The 21056-nt window shown below is 45.0% G+C and overlaps 2 protein-coding genes across 4 annotated transcripts in view; both read right to left on the bottom strand.

Annotated features, from left to right (window-relative positions):
* Window positions 1–88: 88 nt before the first annotated feature.
* On the bottom strand, window positions 89–11130 carry mtif2 (mitochondrial translational initiation factor 2). 3 transcript variants are annotated; one of them, XM_054604518.1, is made up of 14 exons: window positions 10982–11130; window positions 9551–9711; window positions 9336–9459; window positions 9027–9198; window positions 8397–8557; window positions 8122–8298; window positions 7151–7290; window positions 5866–5990; window positions 4374–4578; window positions 3917–4169; window positions 3392–3532; window positions 3143–3307; window positions 2275–2415; window positions 89–377 (listed from the first exon to the last, which is right to left on the bottom strand). In XM_054604518.1, exons 2-14 carry the CDS (start codon window positions 9707–9709, stop codon window positions 208–210), a joined length of 2133 nt encoding a protein of 710 aa, XP_054460493.1. In that variant the 5' UTR covers window positions 9710–9711; window positions 10982–11130; the 3' UTR covers window positions 89–207. The 3 variants fall into 3 exon arrangements, with proteins under 3 accessions (XP_054460493.1, XP_054460495.1, XP_054460492.1); XM_054604520.1 differs by having other exon boundaries at window positions 11008–11130; XM_054604517.1 differs by having other exon boundaries at window positions 11034–11130.
* Window positions 11131–14345: 3215 nt separating this feature from the next.
* The window catches only part of LOC129095795 (echinoderm microtubule-associated protein-like 6), a 32307-nt gene continuing 25596 nt past the window's right edge, over window positions 14346–21056 (bottom strand). The window contains 11 exon segments of the mRNA XM_054604354.1: window positions 14346–15865; window positions 16314–16414; window positions 16532–16685; window positions 17245–17348; window positions 17552–17714; window positions 17812–17984; window positions 18078–18266; window positions 18633–18747; window positions 19027–19184; window positions 19264–19472; window positions 20048–20221. Of these exon segments, the coding sequence (XP_054460329.1) occupies window positions 15841–15865; window positions 16314–16414; window positions 16532–16685; window positions 17245–17348; window positions 17552–17714; window positions 17812–17984; window positions 18078–18266; window positions 18633–18747; window positions 19027–19184; window positions 19264–19472; window positions 20048–20221 (1565 nt within the window). The 3' untranslated portion in view covers window positions 14346–15840.

The following is a 21056-nucleotide window of genomic DNA, read 5'->3' as shown; positions in this document are numbered from 1 at the left end:
GCTCCAACCTTTGATCTGGTTTTATGGACCGAGTGACCAGGACCCCCGCTGGGCTTATAGGTACGACAGGAAGTGATGTCATGTTGAAGATGATTTATGTCCAAACACAAAGAAATGTTACATCAAAGTTAAATTATCACATTTACATTTTACATCGGTTGAGTCTGTTTGAACGTCAGCGTCCTGTTGAGCTTCCTGTCAGCAGTATTAGAAGCCGGGGTCCCAGGAAGTGACCTGCGGGGCGTCCAGCTCCTCGAAGCAGACGATGACGTCACCAGACCTGAAGTCCACGTTGCCGTCGGCCGACAGACCGCAATCCATCCCCGACTTCACCGTCTGCACCTCGTCTTTGTGGTGCTTCAACGTCGCCAGAGAACCTGCAGGAACACGAGAGAACAACGAGGGAACGTCAGGTACTCTGTTCAGTTAGTGGCACCTTCAACAGGAATAAAGGAAGCAAACGATCCAACAGCCTGCAGCAGTGTTGAGGTAGAACATAACCCTTTCTACCTCAACAGCCTGCAGCAGTGTTGAGGTAGAACACGATGCTCCGTTACACTAACGTGAACCCTACAGAGCAGATGTCTTGTTTATGAATGCAAAGCGTTCTCTGCAGCATTACAGTACACAGTTCTGACAGTTCAGACCCACAACAACAGTTATTAAAGACGGTCATAAAACATTCATAGTACAGCATGTTGGACTCCACTAGGTCTCTCGGGTTCTGTTTGCTGGCTCTTCTCTGTCTTACAGGACTTTGTCAGAGGACCCGTCTGGGTTTCCCTCGTTGGAGTGTCTGCCTTTGGTTTTCCTCCTCCGGACATGTCCACACATCTATAAATGCCGAACTGGTCAAATTGCTGTTTTCCATGTTGATTCTGTTTCTAATAAATTTGTCTACAAAGAAATATGCTCATGTCATAGTATAGTGTGTCATATTAGTAATATATAGTACCGTATGTTCCGCACTATAAGGCGCATTTAAAAGCCTTTACTTTCCTCATAAACCGACAGTGCTTCTTATAACCCGGAGCTTTATATGTGATTAGTCCTGGTTGTTACTGACCTGGAGGCGGTGTTGTGTCCACATGTTATATTGTAGCAGTGTAACTAAAGGCTGAGAGGCTTCTTGTGGAGTAAACAAACGCTTTATTTACACTCTGCATTCTGACACATCATTAACCCATCAACCCGCTAACGCTCATGGGTAATGTAGTTGAATAAACCTAACAAGTAAATATAACGTCAACAAGGCTAGCTCGCTGTGAACTCTAACCAATATTGTCCTGCTAGTGAGTGGTCACTACAATATATATATATATAGATAGAGAGATATATATATCACTACATAGTACGACTTAATAAACTACAAAGAAACCGCAGCAGCATCATGGCCACCGTAGTCAGGAGTAATACACACTGTGCTTCACCATCACATACAGTGCCTACTTCCATGTGTGTGTGTATAAGGTTCACCATCACATTACAGTGTGTATCATCTCCCAAAGTGTGTGTGTATAAGGTTCACTTCATCACATACAGTGTGTGTGTATAAGGTTCACCATCACATACAGTGTGTGTGTATGTTCAAAACCATCACCATTTTCACTGTGTTGTCATGTGTTTAATCACCATCACAGTGTGTGTGTATAAGGTTCACCATCACATACAGTGTATAGTGTGTGTGTTCACCATCACATACAGTGTGTGTGTATAAGGTTCACCATCACATACAGTGTGTGTGTATAAGGTTCACATCACATACAGTGTGTGTGTATAAGGTTCACCATCACATACAGTGTGTGTGTATAAGGTTCACCATCACATTACAGTGTGTGTGTATAAGGTTCACCATCACATACAGTGTGTGTGTATAAGGTTCACCATCACATACAGTGTGTGTGTATAAGGACTTCACACTCAAGGCTGTCAGTCACCAGGAGAACATGGGAATAGAGCAGCTGAGAGAGAATTCAACATTAATGAATCAATGGTAGGAAGTGGAGGAAGTTTGACTGACTGACTGTTTTGTTTCGCTTAATGCGCCTTATAATCCGGAGCGCCTTATATATGAAAAAAGATCGAAAATAGACCATTCATTGACAGTGCGCCTTATAATCCAGTGCGCCCTATAGTGCGGAAAATACGGTATGTCATTCAGAAAGTCAACCCATGGAGAGTCGTAGTATAAGGAGTGTGTGGGTCACAGCTTTACTTCCTGTCCCAACAGTAGGCCAGGACTCTGTTATAAGTCCAGGTCCAGGTCTGACTCACCCTCCCAGACGGTGTCTCGGCCTCGGATCAGTCTGAACTTGAGCCGGCGGTCCAGCTGACCTTTCTGAACCCGACAGCCGGCGACAGGAACCTTCTTCTTCCCCACGGAGACGTCAAACATGGCGAGCACCGTCGCCTCACCTGGAGAGAGAGCGCCGGTGAGACAAACCACTTCCTGTTTCCTTTGTCATGAAGGACTCATCATGAAAAGAGAGTTTCACCCAATATCAAAATAGTTTGAGATTGACTTTTGATTTGTAGTTTATAAAAAGATAACATCAGCGTCGTGTTTTCTTCTGGGTCTGATGATTCCTAAATAATACCAGATGAAAGTACTATGAAGTACTACTGTTAGTAACCAGCTGTATACTGAAGTTCTTCTTCTCTCCTTTCATTCAATAATTACTTCGATAACAGAATAATAAACTGTTGTTTTACATGTGAAATAGTTTGTGTCACATGACGGCAGAACCCTGTAGAACCACATTAGTCCACTGAGACTGGATCACACCAGATATAACGTGGTGCTTTACAGATCTATTGATTACGTGCACTTATCAATAAGTCAATACTGGTTGAAGAGGTTTAACCTGTGATGAGATCAGCTGATGTTCCAGCAGTACTAACTCCAGACTAACCTTCTGGTTCTATGTGAAGTCTGAAGAACAGCTTTGATAAAGTTAACTCCAGCTTGTTCTAGACTGCTTTTATTGTGAAACTCTTGAAACAGGAAGCTGTTCCTGTCTAAATCTGAGCTTCCAGCTGATTTCTTCTCTTCTTCTTCAGCCGCTGTTGGTAGAGAACCTTTCTACATCCAGAGACTCTGAGTGTCAGCAGGGTTCTATCAGACGGATCTACGGTTCCTCACCGACGATGTTCTCCGACAGCAGTGGAGGCAGTTTGCTGCTCAGCTCCACCTTCAGCTCGTCGATCAGTCTGTAGATGACGGTGTGAAGCCTCAGCGGGACGCCTCGCTTCGCCGCCAGCTGCTGGATGGACTTGCTGGCTGCGACGTTGAAGCCGTAAACGGAACCTGTTGAGGAACAGGGAAGTTCAGGAGGAGTCCCGGTCAGAACCGGTTCCTGGGTTTCTGAGCCCGCCTCCTCTCTGCCGTTACCTGTGAATGTGTCGGCCATGTTGACGTCGTTCTCTGAAACGTCCCCGATGCCGAAGTGAAGCACTTCCAGCTGACACTGCCGCTGAGCGTCGTAGCTGTCCAGGATGTTGAGGAGGGTCTCCACCGAGCCGTCCACGTCACCTGCAGGTCAAAGGTCAGTCAGTGTGGACGCCACAGATTGAGGTTAATGTCAAAGGTCAAATAATAAATGTACGCGTGAACAGCAACATGAAGCAAAACGAGAAGAATTGAGTGATCTCGTCACGTTGCTTCAGACCTTCACTGTGAATGTTATTCTTGTATTTATTGTAATTAACTAATAACAAATTATTTATTTCATTTGTTACTTTCTTATGAAAATTGTTTCATTGTAAATTATAAATATAAAATACGAGACTGCTATTTGTGTTTGAATGCAGCTGAATTCATAAAACAAAAGTATTTACTGAAGCTAGCAATAGTAACAGGTGATTGTGAGTGATGTCACAGGGCGAGCAGCCAATCGGAGCGCGGCTGTGTGCGTACCTTTAATGATGAGCGGCAGGCTCGGCCCGTCGCTCTGCATCCGCTCGCTCGGCCTCACAGCGAACTTGTTCTTGTTGGCTCGGTACAGAGCCGACTTCCTCTGCCTCCAGCTCAGGTGAGTTAGCCCCTCCCTCTCCTTCCTGTACTCCTCCAGGTGAAGCTTCTGTTTGAGCTCGATGACGCTCTGCTCCTCCTGCAGCTTCTCCTGCTCCTCCGCGTAACTCCTCCACTCCACCACCTCCCTCGCTCGCTGCTGCTCGACGACACACAGACTGAAGGTTCATTCACTGAGGCTCAGACGGAAGCAGGTGATTGGTGATGAAAACAAGCAGGTTATCCCATGGACAGGTAAACTATAACCTCTGGAGAGGATTGTGTGTGTTTAAATGTAACGAAGCAGCAGGAAATCCACAGACTTACTGGTGACCAATATAAGAACCGCCGGTTTTGTAATCACCTCAGACTCGACCTCCAGGATGATCTCTCCAGCTGATGGCAGCTCCTTCCAGCCGACCACCTCAACCGCTGTGCTCGGCCCGGCCTCCGTCACCGCCCGCCCATACTCATCAAACAGGAAACGGACTTTAGCCCAACTCCTCCCCGCCACCAGGACACATCCCCGCCTCAACGTCCCACGCTGCACGATGGCGGACGTTACCGGACTGAGGGGACACATGACAGAACAGAACCTGACTTACTGTCTCTGGAGGTCATGTAGAACTCAAAGAACCAGAGTTACATATTATCTCTGGAGGTCATGTAGAACTCATAGAACCAGAGTTACATACTGTCTCTGGAGGTCATGTAGAACTCATAGAACCAGAGTTACATACTGTCTCTGGAGGTCATGTAGAACTCATAGAACCAGAGTTACATACTGTCTCTGGAGGTCATGTAGAACTCATAGAACCAGAGTTACATACTGTCTCTGGAGGTCATGTAGAACTCATAGAACCAGAGTTACATACTGTCTCTGGAGGTCATAGATCCAGAGTTACATACTGTCTCTGGAGGTCATGTAGAACTCATAGATCCAGAGTTACATACTGTCTCTGGAGGTCATGTAGAACTCATAGATCCAGAGTTACATACTGTCTCTGGAGGTCATGTAGAACTCATATAACCAGAGTTACATATTGTCTCTGGAGGTCATGTAGAACTCATAGATCCAGAGTTACATACTGTCTCTGGAGGTCATGTAGAACTCATATAACCAGAGTTACATACTGTCTCTGGAGGTCATGTAGAACTCGTATAACCAGAGTTACATACTGTCTCTGGAGGTCATACTCGTAACCAGAGTTACATACTGTCTCTGGAGGTCATGTAGAACTCGTATAACCAGAGTTACATACTGTCTCTGGAGGTCATGTAGAACTCGTATAACCAGAGTTACATACTGTCTCTGGAGGTCATGTATAACCAGAGTTACATACTGTCTCTGGAGGTCATGTAGAACTCGTATAACCAGAGTTACATACTGTCTCTGGAGGTCATGTAGAACTCGTATAACCAGAGTTAACCAGAGTTACATACTGTCTCTGGAGGTCATGTAGAACTCGTAGAACCAGAGTTACATACTGTCTCTGGAGGTCATGTAGAACTCGTATAACCAGAGTTACATACTGTCTCTGGAGGTCATGTAGAACTCATAGAACCAGAGTTACATACTGTCTCTGGAGGTCATGTAGAACTCATAGAACCAGAGTTACATACTGTCTCTGGAGGTCATGTAGAACTCATAGAACCAGAGTTACATACTGTCTCTGGAGGTCATGTAGAACTCATAGAACCAGAGTTACATACTGTCTCTGGAGGTCATGTAGAACTCATAGAACCAGAGTTACATGTAGAATATTAGAACCAGAGTTACATATTGTCTCTGGAGGTCATGTAGAACTAATAGAACCAGAGTTACATATTGTCTCTGGAGGTCACTGATGACTCACCCTCTGCCTTTGTCGGTACGACTCTCGATGATGAGTCCCTCCACGGCACCGCTAGGCTCCGCCTTCAGCTCCAAGACCTCCGCCAGCGCCACCGTGGCCTCGGCCAGAGCCAGCAGGTTGTCGCCCTAAAAACACCAACAACCACAACGATGATGTCATCACCTTAAACATCGACTGTAAATAAGGAGCAGACGTGGACACTGTGACATCATCCTTTGGTTTGTGAACTGATGTTTTGAAGCCTTGAGTTTGGCATTTTGTCAGTCGCCATCTTTGTTTTTGGAGCATCATTTACTAAATGAACATCATGCTGTATTGAAGAAGACTTGAAACTAGAGATTGAGACCATAAACTCATGTTTACAATGTTTACTGAGGGAATAAATCAAGAGAGAAGTAGAGTCATTTTCTCATAGACTTCTATACAACCAGAGGAGTCGCCCCCTGGTGGACAGCAGAGAGAATGCAGCTTATACACACAGAACAGTGCTGCTGACGGCCTGCAGGGGGCTCCACAGTGGACTAAACTCCTCATTGAGATTGTGAAATCTTATAAGTACCTGGGTGTTCACCTGAACAATGAACTGGACTGGACTAATCATGCAAATTCACTGTATAAAAAGGGTCAGAGCAGACTGTATCTGCTGAGGAGACTGAGGTCCTGAGGACCTTTTTCAACTCTGTGGTGGCATCAGCCATCTTCTATGCAGTGGTCTGCTGGAGCAGCAGCATCTCAGCAGCCGACAAGAAGAGACTGAACAAGCTTGTCAGGAAGGCCAGCAGTGTGCTGGGTGTCCACTGGATACGGTGGAGGTGGTGGGAGACAGGAGGGTGATGGCCAAGCTGTCATCCCTGATGAACAACACCTCCCCCCCCATGCAGGACACCCTGGCAGCTCTGTGCAGCTCCTTCACCACCGGCTGCTTCACCCCCGGTGGTGAAGGAGAGGTACTGCAGGTCCTTCCTTCCTGCTGCTGTCAGGCTGCACAACCAGCTCTGCTCCCAGCAGACCACATGACACATGACACTAATACACTGTGCAATTATAGCTTTAATAGTTTTTTCTGTCTGTACATATAATATTTCAGTTATTGTTGATTTTCTACTGTTTTTTATTGCTTATTTATAATACTTTTTTTATTTCATTTTTATTTTTATCTTGTCTTTCTTTTACTTTGTCTCTTGTGTGCACTTTACTCTACGCTGCTGTAAGCCTGCAAATTTCCCCGCTGTGGGACTAATAAAGGATTATCTTATCTTATCTTATTAATGTTTAGTGCGTTCACCTTGAGAGCGGAGACGTGGATCGCCTGAACGTCTCCTCCAAACTCCTCACAGACAACATCGTGAGCCAGAAGCTCATGTTTGACTCTCTGAGGGTCGGCCTGAGGCTTATCGCACTTATTCACCGCCACTATTATCGGAACTGAAACATAACAGAGAGTAGAAACAGGTCACAAACACGGTAGAAACAGGATACAAACACAGAGGAAACAGGATACAAACACAGAGGAAACAGGGTACAAACACAGAGGAAACAGGGTACAAACACAGAGGAAACAGGGTACAAACACAGAGGAAACAGGATACAAACACAGAGGAAACAGGGTACAAACACAGAGGAAACAGGATACAAACACAGAGGAAACAGGATACAAACACAGATACAAACACAGAGGAAACAGGATACAAACACAGAGGAAACAGGATACAAACACAGAGGAAACAGGATACAAACACAGAGGAAACAGGATACAAACACAGAGGAAACAGGGTACAAACACAGAGGAAACAGGATACAAACACAGAGGAAACAGGATACAAACACAGAGGAAACAGGATACAAACACAGAGGAAACAGGATACAAACACAGAGGAAACAGGATACAAACACAGAGGAAACAGGATACAAACACAGAGGAAACAGGATACAAACACAGAGGAAACAGGATACAAACACAGAGGAAACAGGGTACAAACACAGAGGAAACAGGATACAAACACAGAGGAAACAGGATACAAACACAGAGGAAACAGGGTACAAACACAGAGGAAACAGGATACAAACACAGAGGAAACAGGGTACAAACACAGAGGAAACAGGGTACAAACACAGAGGAAACAGGATACAAACACAGAGGAAACAGGATACAAACACAGAGGAAACAGGATACAAACACAGTAGAAACAGAGTTAAAACAAAATAGAAACCCATTAAAAACAGCCCTCAGTCATGACTGCCAGGTGGAGCTCATACCTTTGGCCCTCCTGGCGTGCTGGATGGACTCGACCGTCTGGTTCATGACGCCGTCGTCGGCCGCCACCACCAGGACCACGATGTCGGTGGCGTTGGCTCCGCGGGCCCTCATCGAGGAGAAGGCAGCGTGACCTGGAGTGTCCAGGAAGGTGATCTTCTCACCTGTAGGTAGCTGGACTGGAAGAAAAAACCCAGCAGCCTGGTTTGTTCAGACACTTCAGAAAAACAACAAACACTTTTGTCAATAAAGTTGAGTGAAAGCAGGTGAGCGTTACCTAGAAAGGCTCCGATGTGCTGAGTGATGCCTCCGGCCTCCGTGGAGACGATCTGGCTCTTCCTCAAACTGTCCAGCAGGGTGGTCTTACCGTGATCCACGTGACCCATGATGGTGACCACGGGGGGGCGCGGCGCCAGGAGAGACGGGTCTGCTGGAGGTCTGAAAGGATCAGGGGTCAGAGCTCAGATGTCACAGAAACAGAAACCGAGACATTTGTTCTCAAGTCAAAGAAGAAACCGTGGAAGCGTTAAAAAGATTATCGATATATTAATTTAACAACTTTATGTAAAAACCACCGAAGGAAACAGTTCTTTAGAGTCTAAAGTGAGAGTCCAGCTCCTCTACGGGAGTTCAGGACCAGAACCAGTGGGATGTCCACATGTGGGTCCAACTGTTTATAGCCAAAAGTTTATCATTTTATTGGTTTTTAATTTGTTCTTTATTATTTTAAAATTCACTCTGGTATTATTTCATTTACTTTTTGTTTCGAAGTGCTTCATGAATTAATTATTATTTGTAGTCCTTTTGTGATTGGTCGGTGTGATAGTAATGTGCTCGCAGTAGAAACAATGTGAATGAACATCAGGTAAACTCATGTGATGTAAAAGTGGACTTCCTGTCTGCGTACTTCCTGTGGACGTCCCTGTTGGGTCTCTCTCTGCTCTCACTCAGTTTGGCCCATTTGAACTTCATCCCTGATCGAGTCACCACCTCCTTAATCCACCTCTCCTCCAGAACCGAGTCCGGCTCCAGAGAGTCCAGATCCACAGAGGTGTTCAGCAGAGCCTCCAAGACGTGATCTAAGGCCAGAAAACAACTTTATTCTACAAAGACTTAAACAGATTGAATAAACTTTATTCTACAAAGCCTGAAACACATTGAATAAACTTTATTGATCTGAACACAGAAAGGTTTCTCTCTGCAGATCGCATCTTACCAAAGTCTTTGTTCATGGCCTCAGCGAGAGACGCCACCGTCATCCTCTGTCTGATCTCCACTTCCTGTTTGTCCACCTTAACTTTGACCTTCTGGTTCTTCTGATCTTTCCTCTGACCTTTGACCTGAAGACATGTCACAACATCTTGTATGTTTACATGTTTAAATATTATATTTATGTGTTGAAACAGGCGGTGACATCACTAGCAGACTCACCTGTTTGGAGGCGAACTTCCTGTTCTGTAGACAGGTGAGCAGGGGGGCGGAGCTTCGAGCTGGACAGAGGAGGGGCAGAGACAGGAAGTTGCTGAGCAGAGCCGGGTCGGCGTGGACGAGCCGCCGGGCGCCCCGCATCACTGATGACATCACGTTCATAGCTGCAGACGGACAGGTGGAGAACAGTGAGGCTCGTTCTGATTGGTCCTCGGATGAACAAAGAAACCCAAACATGTGAATCTTTAAGATAATGTTCTAGAGCGACTTTTTAAAAAGGAAACATGATACCAAGAGTCATGTTTCAAAATAAAACACAGGAAGTGATACGTCCAGCTGATTGGTTCATTTCTGTTTCTTTATTATTATTAGAATTATTAGTATTATTATACAGCAGCTGATCGAATTCAATCAATCCCAAAAATGTATCAATAACTGAATATGGATATTGTGACAACAAATACCAGAGTTTGGTCATAATAATAATAACAAATAATAGTGATGATAATAATAGTGACAATGATAATAATAATAATGATAATAATAGTGATTATAATAATAATAATAATAATAATAATGATAATAATAATAATAATAATGACATTTAATGACATTAAATTGAGATTAGAGATGCTTGGTGGATTATTTCTACGCCGAATTAATCAACAGAACCTTTTCAGAAAACCTAGCTCAGGTTTGTTTACCTGTTGACCTGCTGGTCTACTGGTCTACCTGCTGGTCTACCTGCTGGTCTACCTGCTGGTCTACCTGTTGACCTGCTGGTCTACCTGCTGGTCTACCTGGTTGACCTGCTGGTCTACCTGCTGGTCTACCTGCTGGTCTGCTGGTCTACCTGCTGGTCTACCTGCTGGTCTACTGGTCTACCTGCTGGTCTGCTGGTCTACCTGCTGGTCTACCTGCTGGTCTACTGGTCTACCTGCTGGTCTACCTGCTGGTCTACTGGTCTACCTGCTGGTCTACCTGCTGGTCTACCTGCTGGTCTACCTGCTGGCTGGTCTGGTCTACCTGCTGGTCTGCTGGTCTACCTGCTGGTCTGCTGGTCTACCTGCTGGTCTCTACCTGCTGGTCTACTGGTCTACCTGCTGGTCTACCTGGTCTACCTGCTGGTCTACCTGCTGGTCTACCTGCTGGTCTGCTGGTCTACCTGCTGGTCTACCTGCTGGTCTACTGGTCTACCTGCTGGTCTGCTGGTCTACCTGCTGGTCTGCTGGTCTACCTGCTGGTCTACTGGTCTACCTGCTGGTCTACCTGCTGGTCTACTGGTCTACCTGCTGGTGCTGGTCTACCTGCTGGTCTGAACACTGACTCTGAGCCGCTCGAGCTCACGAGAGCAACGACCGGAAACACGAGAAGCTTTAGTTTGTCCTGTAAAGTGAGCGCGACAGGTACAGCTGACAGGTGTGTCCGTCTCACCTGTCAGTCACGTGTGTCCGTCTCACCTGTCAGTCACGTGGGTCCGTCTCACCTGTCAGTCACGTGGGTCTCCTCTCAGCTCATCCTGGATAAACTCATCTGGTGTCAGTGTCTCCGTGAGGTAAACGTCCCACAGGGCGCCGCCATGACAGCTGGACTACCCGAGACACAGCGCCCCCTGCTGGTCCGGAGGCTACAGGACCGAGACACAGCGCCCCCTGCTGGTCCGGAGGCTACAGGACCGAGACACAGCGCCCCCTGCTGGTCCGGAGGCTACAGGACCGAGACACAGCGCCCCTGCTGGTCCGGACTACAGGATGGAGACACAGCGCCCCCTTTCATCTTAGTACACCTGCTTCTTCCTGACTGGATGGAGATCTTTTCATCTTAGTCTGACCCTGAAGATCTACACGTTTAAAAACAGATTAAGACATTTCTAGTGATGTGTAGTTTAGTTTTACTCTCCCCAAACTTTAAGAGTATCTAATGAGTATTAAAGGAGTATTTTAAAGTATTTAATTAAGGAGTATCTAATGAGTATTTTAATGAGTATTAAAGGAGTATTTAATTAGTATTAAAGGAGTATTAATAGTATTGTATTTTAAAGTATTTAATTATTAAAGGAGTATCTAATGAGTATTAAAGGAGTATTTTAAAGTATTTAATGAGTATTAAAGGAGTATCTAATGAGTATTAAAGGAGTATTTTAAAGTATTTAATGAGTATTAAAGGAGTATCTAATGAGTATTAAAGGAGTATTTTAAAGTATTTAATGAGTATTAAAGGAGTATCTAATGAGTATTAAAGGAGTATTTTAAAGTATTTAATGAGTAGCTGTGAATAGTCAGTGAATCATCAGATGGGTCTCCGTGTCTCCTCAGCCTCAGTCAGCCATCTTTGATTGTCTATAACGAAACGTTGTCTCCTAGTTTCTGTGTTAAACCCTGTAGAGCAGGGGTTCTTAACCTTTTTGACCTCGGGGCCCAACTTTTCAAGTACAAAGTGGCCCGGGGCCCATTCAAACATTAACACTGTATTGGTTTAACTAATTGATCTCACTCTTGGTTTGATTTGTATTCAATAACTAAATCAAATCCTCTTACAGTTTAACAAGCAAAAACCCTGTCAAATAAATGACATGATGCAATGTGATCATTACAAAGACATTTATTTAGATATAATGAACAATATCAACAGTCACAACTACCTTTTTATGTTCACCTCTTAATGAGACACTTGGGCCTCTCAGACGCTGGGTGGAACGGGGGAAAGGCTCACTCTCAGAGAGATATAACATATAAATATATAACCTATATGACCTCACCTCCAGTGTTGCTCTGAGTCTGTTTCGGGCTTTGGTCTTAGTTGTGGCCACAGTGGAGAACCCTGATTCACACAGGTGTGTAGTTGTGAATGGGAGACGAAGTTTCACAGCCCTCAGTGCTAGACATGGGGACTCCTTTGAGACAGCAATCCAGAAGGAGCCCAGTTCCATGTCAGACAAAAGTGGAAACATGTCCATCCTCTTTTCCTGGGCCCTCTTAGTCCACAAAGCAAGTTTCCTCCTGAAAGCTTGAACTTTGTCTGCAACAACAAATATGTTGCTGTTTCTTCCTTGCAGTGAGATGTTCAGCTGGTTCAGCAGTGAAAACATGTCACAGAGGTAGGAGGCAAGCTTAGCTGTGAATTCTGTGTTGGCATAGTAATGTGCCAGAGGAGATTTGTTCTCAGAGAGAAAAGAGAAGACCTCATTCCTCAGTTCAAACAAACGCTTGAGGACCAGTCCTCTTGAGAGCCATCTCACCTCACTGTGATAGAGCAGCTGGACATGATCTGCTTCTATGTCCTCACAAAGCTTGGCAAAACATCTGGAGTCCACAGCTCTACTTTTAATGAAGTTGATGGTTTTCACACTTACATCCATCACCTCATGCAACTCTGGTGACACATTGCTGCAAGGCTTTCACGGTGGAGAAAACAGTGGGTCCATTTAGCTTCTGGTGCACGATCAAGTATCTGCCTGACGCCGTTATGCCTGCCAGTCAGTGACGCTGCACCATCACTGCACCAGCACAGTTCTGCCCGTCCAGGCCGTTCTCAGTGAAGGAGTCATCCATAGCTCGTGTTGGTAGCTCTCCACAAAACAGTACGTCTTCGTGCAAACTACTGTCCCAGTGATAGCGAACAAAAACCAGCAGCAGAGCAGCATTCGTGACATCAGTGGACTCGTCTGGTTGCAAAGAGAGAAATGGGCTACTTTTGATTCTTTCCAGAAGCTGGTGCTGTATGTCTGAGGCCATGTCCCCGATACGGTGACTCAGTGTCGTTTGAGAGTGGGATGGTCAGCAGCTTCTTCTCCGATCATCTCACTCATATCCTGGTGAACGGTCTCTTACTTCGTGCCACACACTGGGCTCTCGGCTCTGCCTCATTATTCACAAAGCCGTACTTAATGAAGTCAGGATTGTACTTTTGCAGGGGTTTGGCACCACTTTCTTCATTTAAAATACTTCTCCATAAGTTTCGCCTGGCTGACTTACTGGAGCTCGTTAAACTGACTGACACGTTACCGCCACCAAGTGGTGGGAAGCTATACTGCATCTAATGGATAACAGTAATATCTCTGGTGTCTTCAATTGATAACCTTTGCGGCCCTCTAGGTGGCGCTTGCGGCCCAATCGTGGGCCGCGGCCCCTTGGTTAAGAACCACTGCTGTAGTGGACCTCCAGTCCAGGTCCAGATGTTGGTCAGCGTCCTGTGAACCTCTGAGGAGCTTCCTGGTCCACTCAGAAACCCTGATCCTTCTGACCCCCTTTGTGTCCATCGTAGCAGATCAGCTGCAGACACATCAGAACCAGGTCCTTTAAACTGAGTCCATTGATCCAGACCTCACTGGTCCCAGAGGTCCAGGTCCTCCAGCAGAGCTGGTAGAGTCCATAGACCTCCAGCCTTCAACGTAGTCCAGAGCTCTAAGTGGATCTTCTTCTTCTCGGGTCTCAGCGCTGGTCCACAGGTGACTGTAGTCTGATCCTGAAGTAGTTGTATTGTTGTGTTTATTGTTGATTATCGTACAGATTATTGATTATTCTTCTTCAGGACGGTATAATCTTTTTATGGTTCAATATTCTTCAGTTCACAACATAGAGTCAATAACAGAACCGGAGGTTTGTTATAAATGGTGTCTGCTGTTTAACCTGTTGCTATGGTTACCTTCAGATTTACCTCAACTTAACTTTAAGTACGTTCACGTAGAAAAACATGGGACCCAACACGGAACCCTGTGGAACTCCACAGGTGATGAGGTCTGACACGACTTCATCACATGATCAAAGGAACGGAGACGACTCGTGTTTGTTTACTCGATAACTTTAATAAAGTTCTGTCACCTGTTCCAACAGGAACTTTGTGCTATAATTCATTCAGACGACACTCAACAATTCTTAACTCATTTATTAAACTCCTAAATGTTTCTGTTCTGACTGAGGCTGCTAGTTCTCCATAGAACTGTGGGTTCCTTTTGTCCTGGTTACCCTTTAAAACAGAACAAGACTTGTTCTTGTTCTTTATCTCAGTATTCAGTTCTTTAATTCAAATCGTCTGGGTGTCATTAATAAAAAAAGGTTTAAGAAATAAACATTTAGAGTATCAGTGTTCTGCGTCAGTGTTCTGTTGATCTGTAGCTCCAGAAACAGATTCATCATGTTTAACGGAACCAGACTGAATATAACTAAATGTAAGAACCAACATGCTGGATCATGTTTGACACCAGAATACAAGTAATAATGTTGTGGTGTTCCACGGGTTCCTTATAGAGCACTTCTTTAAAGAACAGTTCTATATACAACCGTTTATTAGAGAACAGTTCCTTTTGGAACACTTGCATATAGAACCGTTGATTACAGAACAGTTCTTCACAGAACGGTTCCATACAGAGCAGTTTCTTACGGAACAGTTCCTCATAGAACGGTTCCTTATAGAATAGAGATCAGCATTCCGTTGGTTTCTCTCTTTAGATCCTCGATGTTAAAGAACATTCAGTTTGATTTCTACAGGACTCAGTAAGTAGAGACGACACAGCGCCACCATGTGGACAGAAAAGGTTCTAAAGTCTCCGTTCTATTTTAAGTTTCTACCTTAAATATTGTTTTTTAAATTAAGTTTCACTTTATTGTATTTTGAGGTAGAATTACTTTACTTTTTTTAATAAACTTTTACACTGAAATCATCTTTTTTCTATTTTTTCTACTTCATGTTTGTTCTCAGTGCAGAAACATAGAACATCATCATCATCATCATCATCATCATCATCAACAGTACGAGATACAAAACATACGACGACAGAGTTCCTCATCCGTCTCTGTAAAAAGCCCTAAATGATCACGTGTCATAGCACCACGATTATCAATAAAGTTGTATCAAATGTTTGGTCAGAGTTTGTGTAAAAGGCACATCTGACAAACAGAACCGAGCGACATGAAACAGATACGACTTCCTTCAAAGCGGCTAAACTACAAACTACAAAAACTACAAACACACTCCTCCGTGTTTTCTTTAACATTTAACGACACAGAGACCTGAACCCTAAACCACCGAATGCACAAGAAGAACTACGTCACAATGAAATACAGGACCGTCAGGACGGAGCGTCACAGGTTTGATCCCCGTGAGTCTGTCAGCAGACCGAAACGCTCACATGTTCATCACTTCCTGTCCAGAGTGGTTTCAGTTAAAGGGCTGAAGAGTCCGCAGACTGCAGCATCACAGGAGGAAGAGGAAGAGGAAGAAGAAGAAGAAGAAGAAGAGGAAGTAGAAGAGGAAGTAGAGACTCTGATGGAGGACTCGGGTGGTCTTTCAGGATCTCACTGACATTTCCACACAAACAAACTGTGGAAGAAACAGAAATGTGATTATTCAGAATATTGTTCAGTTGTTGAAGATTCATCACCGTCTGGTTAATAAACACAAACACATCCTCTGATCTTCATAAACGTCAGTTTCATCAGATATGTATGTTCATATATTTGTTGTGGGAAAAGTTCCTATTACGCTCACGTGCACGCTCACATGCACGCTCACATCTACCTGTTAAAAGGAAAACAAAGGAAAAGTTTGAAAAGGTTTGTAAGTGTGGAGTTGATTTATGATGAAGACGAGGATGAGAACGTTGTGGGAGCTTTTGAGACTGAATATGTTGATCACGTATTCTTTACTGTGTATTTGATGTTAAATCATTAACAGCTTTATTGAACGATAAAGAATAAATGGACACAAAGAGTGAATGGACGTTACTCTTCTTTGTGGTCAGACTCCAGTCGGTCTGAAGTGAACTCACCTGCAGTCGCTGCCTCCGGCGCTGATGACGAACTTATCGTCACAGGAGAAGCGAACGTTTGTGACGTGAGCGGAGTGACCGAAGTACCGCTTGTGTTTCGCCTGTGGACACATCAGAGAGAGGAAAGAGGAGGTGATGAAGAGGAGGTGATGAAGAGGAGACGAAGCGACCCGACGGACATCGACAAGAGAACTCATCGTCGTACCGAGTTGACTTACAAATTTTTCGGAGCACGGGAAATCGAAGAGCTTGATGAGGCCGAAGTCGTCTCCGGTCACCAGGTTGATGCCGGCGTGTGAAACACACGCACAGTTAACGTCGGCCTTCTCCGTGTTACGAGGCCAAACCCCCAGAACCTCGTCCCCGAGGATGCTGGGAAAACAAAACAAGAACAAGCAACACGGAGGTCAATGTGGGACCCAACAGCCTCATCTCTTATCTTTATGTTCCCTAAGCCTTAAGGCGTGTTCCCTAAGGTCCCTACAGAGGGATTCTTAGCCCCACAATGTTTAACAGTATATTCTGCTTCCCTAAGCTCTACATTATGTTACTTTGCCTGCATGGTATAGTTCCCTCATTAGTCCCTAAGGTATACAGTAAATCCCAAAAGCTCTACGGTGGTTTCCTCTGGGCTCTCCAGTACGTTCAGGACACTCCTGTGAAATACATTTTTAATCTCCTGGATAGATAAAGTTCAATATGTTTCACCACTCCAGAGTGTTCCAGAGCTCTACAGGGTCAAAGGATCTATATTTAGTTCCCTAAGCTCTAAAGTGTGTTTCCTAGATATCCCAGTTAGGTCCCTCAGATCTACGATTCATTCCCTCTGATCTTCAGTTTGTTCCTTAGACCCCACAGCATGTTTCTGACACCGTAGAGCATGTTCCCTAAACACATCATAGAGTATACGAGCTCTCACAGCCAGCCTCACCTGGTCCAGGTAGCCCAGGTGATCCTCTCAAATACAGACTGCTCTGTGACAATCTTCCCTGAGGGAACTTCATGAACCTGCCGAGTGTAGGTGCTGGTGGACACCTGTGGTGGAGAAGAAGGGTTTCACGTTTTAGTCCGTTCACTGATGTTTGATGCTCTCATAAAAGGTTTTCATTGAGCCAATGTTGCTTTATCCTACCTACTAAAAGAGCTGGTTTTAAAAAGGTCAGAGGTCACAGCACCAAACCTGGATTTGCTCCTGACTAAACTAAGCCAATAAACTTGTGTTTTTAGTCTTTTCTAACCTGGATATGTTTGCTGTCAGCAGAGAAGTCGATCTGGATGACGGAGCCAGGGATGTCCTTACAGTAGCCGATCCTGTTCAGGGACGGTCCCAGAGAAAGGTCGTAGAAATCCACGGCGCTCTCAACCGAACCCACCGCCAAGAATCGGTTGTCTGGACTGAACCTGAACCACAAGAAGACCCCAAAGACATATGTTGATGATTAAGGTTCAACACAGAGGTGTTAACGATCCTGATGTCTGTTGAAGACTGACGTGGTACCGTATGTCCTGGATGGCGACGCTGCGGTCTCTCTTCTTGCCCCAGACGGTGAGGGAGTTGACCAGCAGGACTATGAACTCTCCGTTCTCCATACCGATGGAAACCATCTCTCCGTTGGGACTGTAGGAGGTGCACTTGGCAGGATGACCCAAACTCACCTTGTTCAGAAGTTTCTAAACACAGAAAACAGAGCAAATGAGGAGTTGGTTAAAATGTTGAACCCACATCCTCAATCCAGGGCTCCCCTTCAGCCTTGAGACCGCTACCTTATCAGCCAGGTCCCATATCCGGATGGTCCCGTCGTCGCTGGCCGAGATGAAGACGTCTTTGAAAGGGTGAGTTGCCAAACCCCAGATCCCTCCCTGAGTGTGTCCGTTAATCATGGTGTTGGAGGCGGCGTTCTTTTCTCCAACCTCTATGATCTCACCATCTTTGGTGCCCACCAGGATTTTACCCTGGATCATCAGGGACCAAAGAGAAGAGACCGACGGTTTGGGATTGTTGTTTAAGTAACAAGATTAAAGATCATCCTGCCTTCAACTGACAAATTCATTTCCCCTTTACAAACCACTTTATTTTGAGAAGAAATCTCTAAATTGTATCATTCAGTGTACCCAAAGAACTATTGAAACTACTCAGAAGTCCCTTTGAGCACATTAAGTAGATGTTGTGCAGACAAAACTAAATGTTAATCCAGGTAAATTGCATTATGTACTATTTAATCTCCATTTACCCGTCACATTGCAGTGGTTGTTGCCACTGACTGAGGCCTTTGTGCGTTTATGCTTCATCAGTTCTTTATAATGTGATCTGCGTCGTACCTTCCCTCTGCAGACGGATCGGACGTTCTCCACCGGCTGTCCGGTCTCCAGCTGAAACGCTCTGCAGCGCTTCATCTCCTGATCCCACAGCTTCACAGCGCCGCCCTCTTTAGTCCTGTCACATACACCCACAGACATCATGGCTTTATTTTCATAGCTCTTAATGAACTGCTTCCCTATTTATCATAAGAGTGGTGAGCCAATCACATTCAAAGGGCTCCCATGCTGCCAGAACATTAGCTGCCTCAACCATGTGGATCCAGATAAACTAAACCAAGTCCGCTGCCTCAGGATTGTAGATCAGAAGTGACCACGAGCGATGTGCTGAAAGGCTGAGTGAACGTTGTGTGAATATGAAGGAGACCCTGGTTTGTGGCTGTTCTCGGGTACTCACGGCCGTTCCTTCCCTCCGGTGACGATGAGTCCGTCCCTCAGGGTGGTGTACATGGTGAAGACCGGACCGCTGTGCGCCTTCGCCACCACTCGGATCAGGAAGTGCTCCCTCCACACGTACACGTCTCCGTTTATGGCGCCGGTGAACGTCAGGTTGCTCTGGAGACGAACACTTACTTAGCACAGATTCGTGTATCTTATTGTAGAAGGTGAGTCACAGCTACAGGTTTTATCTTACAGCACCGAAGGCGACAGACAGCATGGTCTGCATGCGGCCGTCCTCCACCGAGCCGATCACTCCTTTCTTGTACACGAGCGAACCGCCGACCAGAGTCCAGAACTTGATGTGTTTGATTCCCACCGACACAAACTGGGTGTCAGAGTCCGGTCTGAACTCCACCACGAAGATCCGCTCAGCGTGGCCTCCTTTACAAGTCACCTTGGTGCCTGGCAGGGAGGTCAAAGGTCACTTTCCAAGTCAATACGTCTCAGCGGCATAATCAGAGAATTCTGTGTGCTTTGCTTCCGTACTGTATAAATACACGTATAAAGGCTCTTTGCTTCAAGTTTGTCATTCTGCCCCTTTAGTGGTCATAATATGCTTATAACTGCTTATTACACGTAATGTATGAAATAAAGCAGCTTGTTGTGTTTATTAGCTACAAACAGACATTTCTTGTGACAATTCAGATGTTAGCTTCAGCTGCCAAACGCACCACCTCTGAATATCTGGAGGATAAATGCATATATTTTTTGAGTTTCCAATTAAGCAAATGTGTTTTCTCCTTAATGTTTGACATCTAGAGCAAATCGGCACTAACTGTGTGTTATGTACCCACGCTACCTCTGAAACGTCAAGATTAGACCTACAGATTCCCAGATTTGAGAAAAAGGAGTGGTTTGTGGACTACTTTTATAAAGCGCTTTTATAGCGTTAGCAACCACTCAAAGCATCATAATGGAGAACCGCTCTACCACCTGAGCCACAGCCGTCCTACATCTTATAAAGAAGGACTTTGTACCTTCCTGCCACCTCCACACTGTGATGGTGTGTTCAGGCTCCACTCCCACTGACAGCAGAAGCTTTCCTGTGGCGCTGAAGTTGACGTAGCCGACACCTTTGGCGTGGGAACAGCGGAGGATGGACAACGTCTGCTTGGTCATGGCATCCCATACATGGATGGATGGAGCAAGGCCTGATAGAGGAGACCAGACATGTAGGAACCAAAGAACTGAGGAACCATAGAACCAACGCATCAAGACACCCATGACCTGGGTGTCTTGGGTGGGGATCCAAGGAACTGTAGAACCAGAGGGTCTAAGGTACTATGTTAGCCCTGGAGTCAAGGAACAAAACAACCTAACTTGGGCTGCAACAAACAACTATTTTGATAGTCAACTATTCTGTCAATTATTACTTAAATGAATCAATATTAATCTAATAAAAAGAAAAACATTCATCAAGCGTTAGCTTTAAAACTTCTTCATCAACGGCGTTAGCTTTATTAAGTGTTAGCTTTCAAAGTGCCTTATTATTGGCCAGCTTTAAAGTAGCTTCATCACGGACTACATTGATTCATCAGTAAACAGAGAGAAAACAGACGGAGGGTGTTTCTGTCCGTTAGGATTTTATAATAATATATAATTAAGTAGAACCTGTATCGTTAGTCTCTCCCTCCTACGGTTTTTAATGCTTCTCCATAGAACAAAGAGACACTTTAATTGAACATGTTCCCTGAATAGTTCAACATGTTGCATTGGCTGGCTCACTTCTCCTCCTGAGAAGATGCATCAGAAAATTGACCCAACGAATTTATGATATTTATGATGTTGTTGCAGCCAAGAACCCTCGCATTCTAGAAACTGTAGAACCAAAGGCCCAAGTCATTAAGGTAGTAAGGAAGCTAAGGAACCATAGGACCGAAGAACCTAAGAACCACAGTATCAAGGATCTGTGAAATCTCCTTAGATTTTTGCATCTTAGATTGTTGGTCCTTTGGTTGGATCCTTGAAACTGTGAGAACCAAGGAT

Source organism: Anoplopoma fimbria, chromosome 9, assembly GCF_027596085.1.
Source record: "Anoplopoma fimbria isolate UVic2021 breed Golden Eagle Sablefish chromosome 9, Afim_UVic_2022, whole genome shotgun sequence".
Lineage (NCBI taxonomy): Eukaryota > Metazoa > Chordata > Actinopteri > Perciformes > Anoplopomatidae > Anoplopoma > Anoplopoma fimbria.
This window is presented reverse-complemented; position numbering and strand designations above follow the sequence as displayed.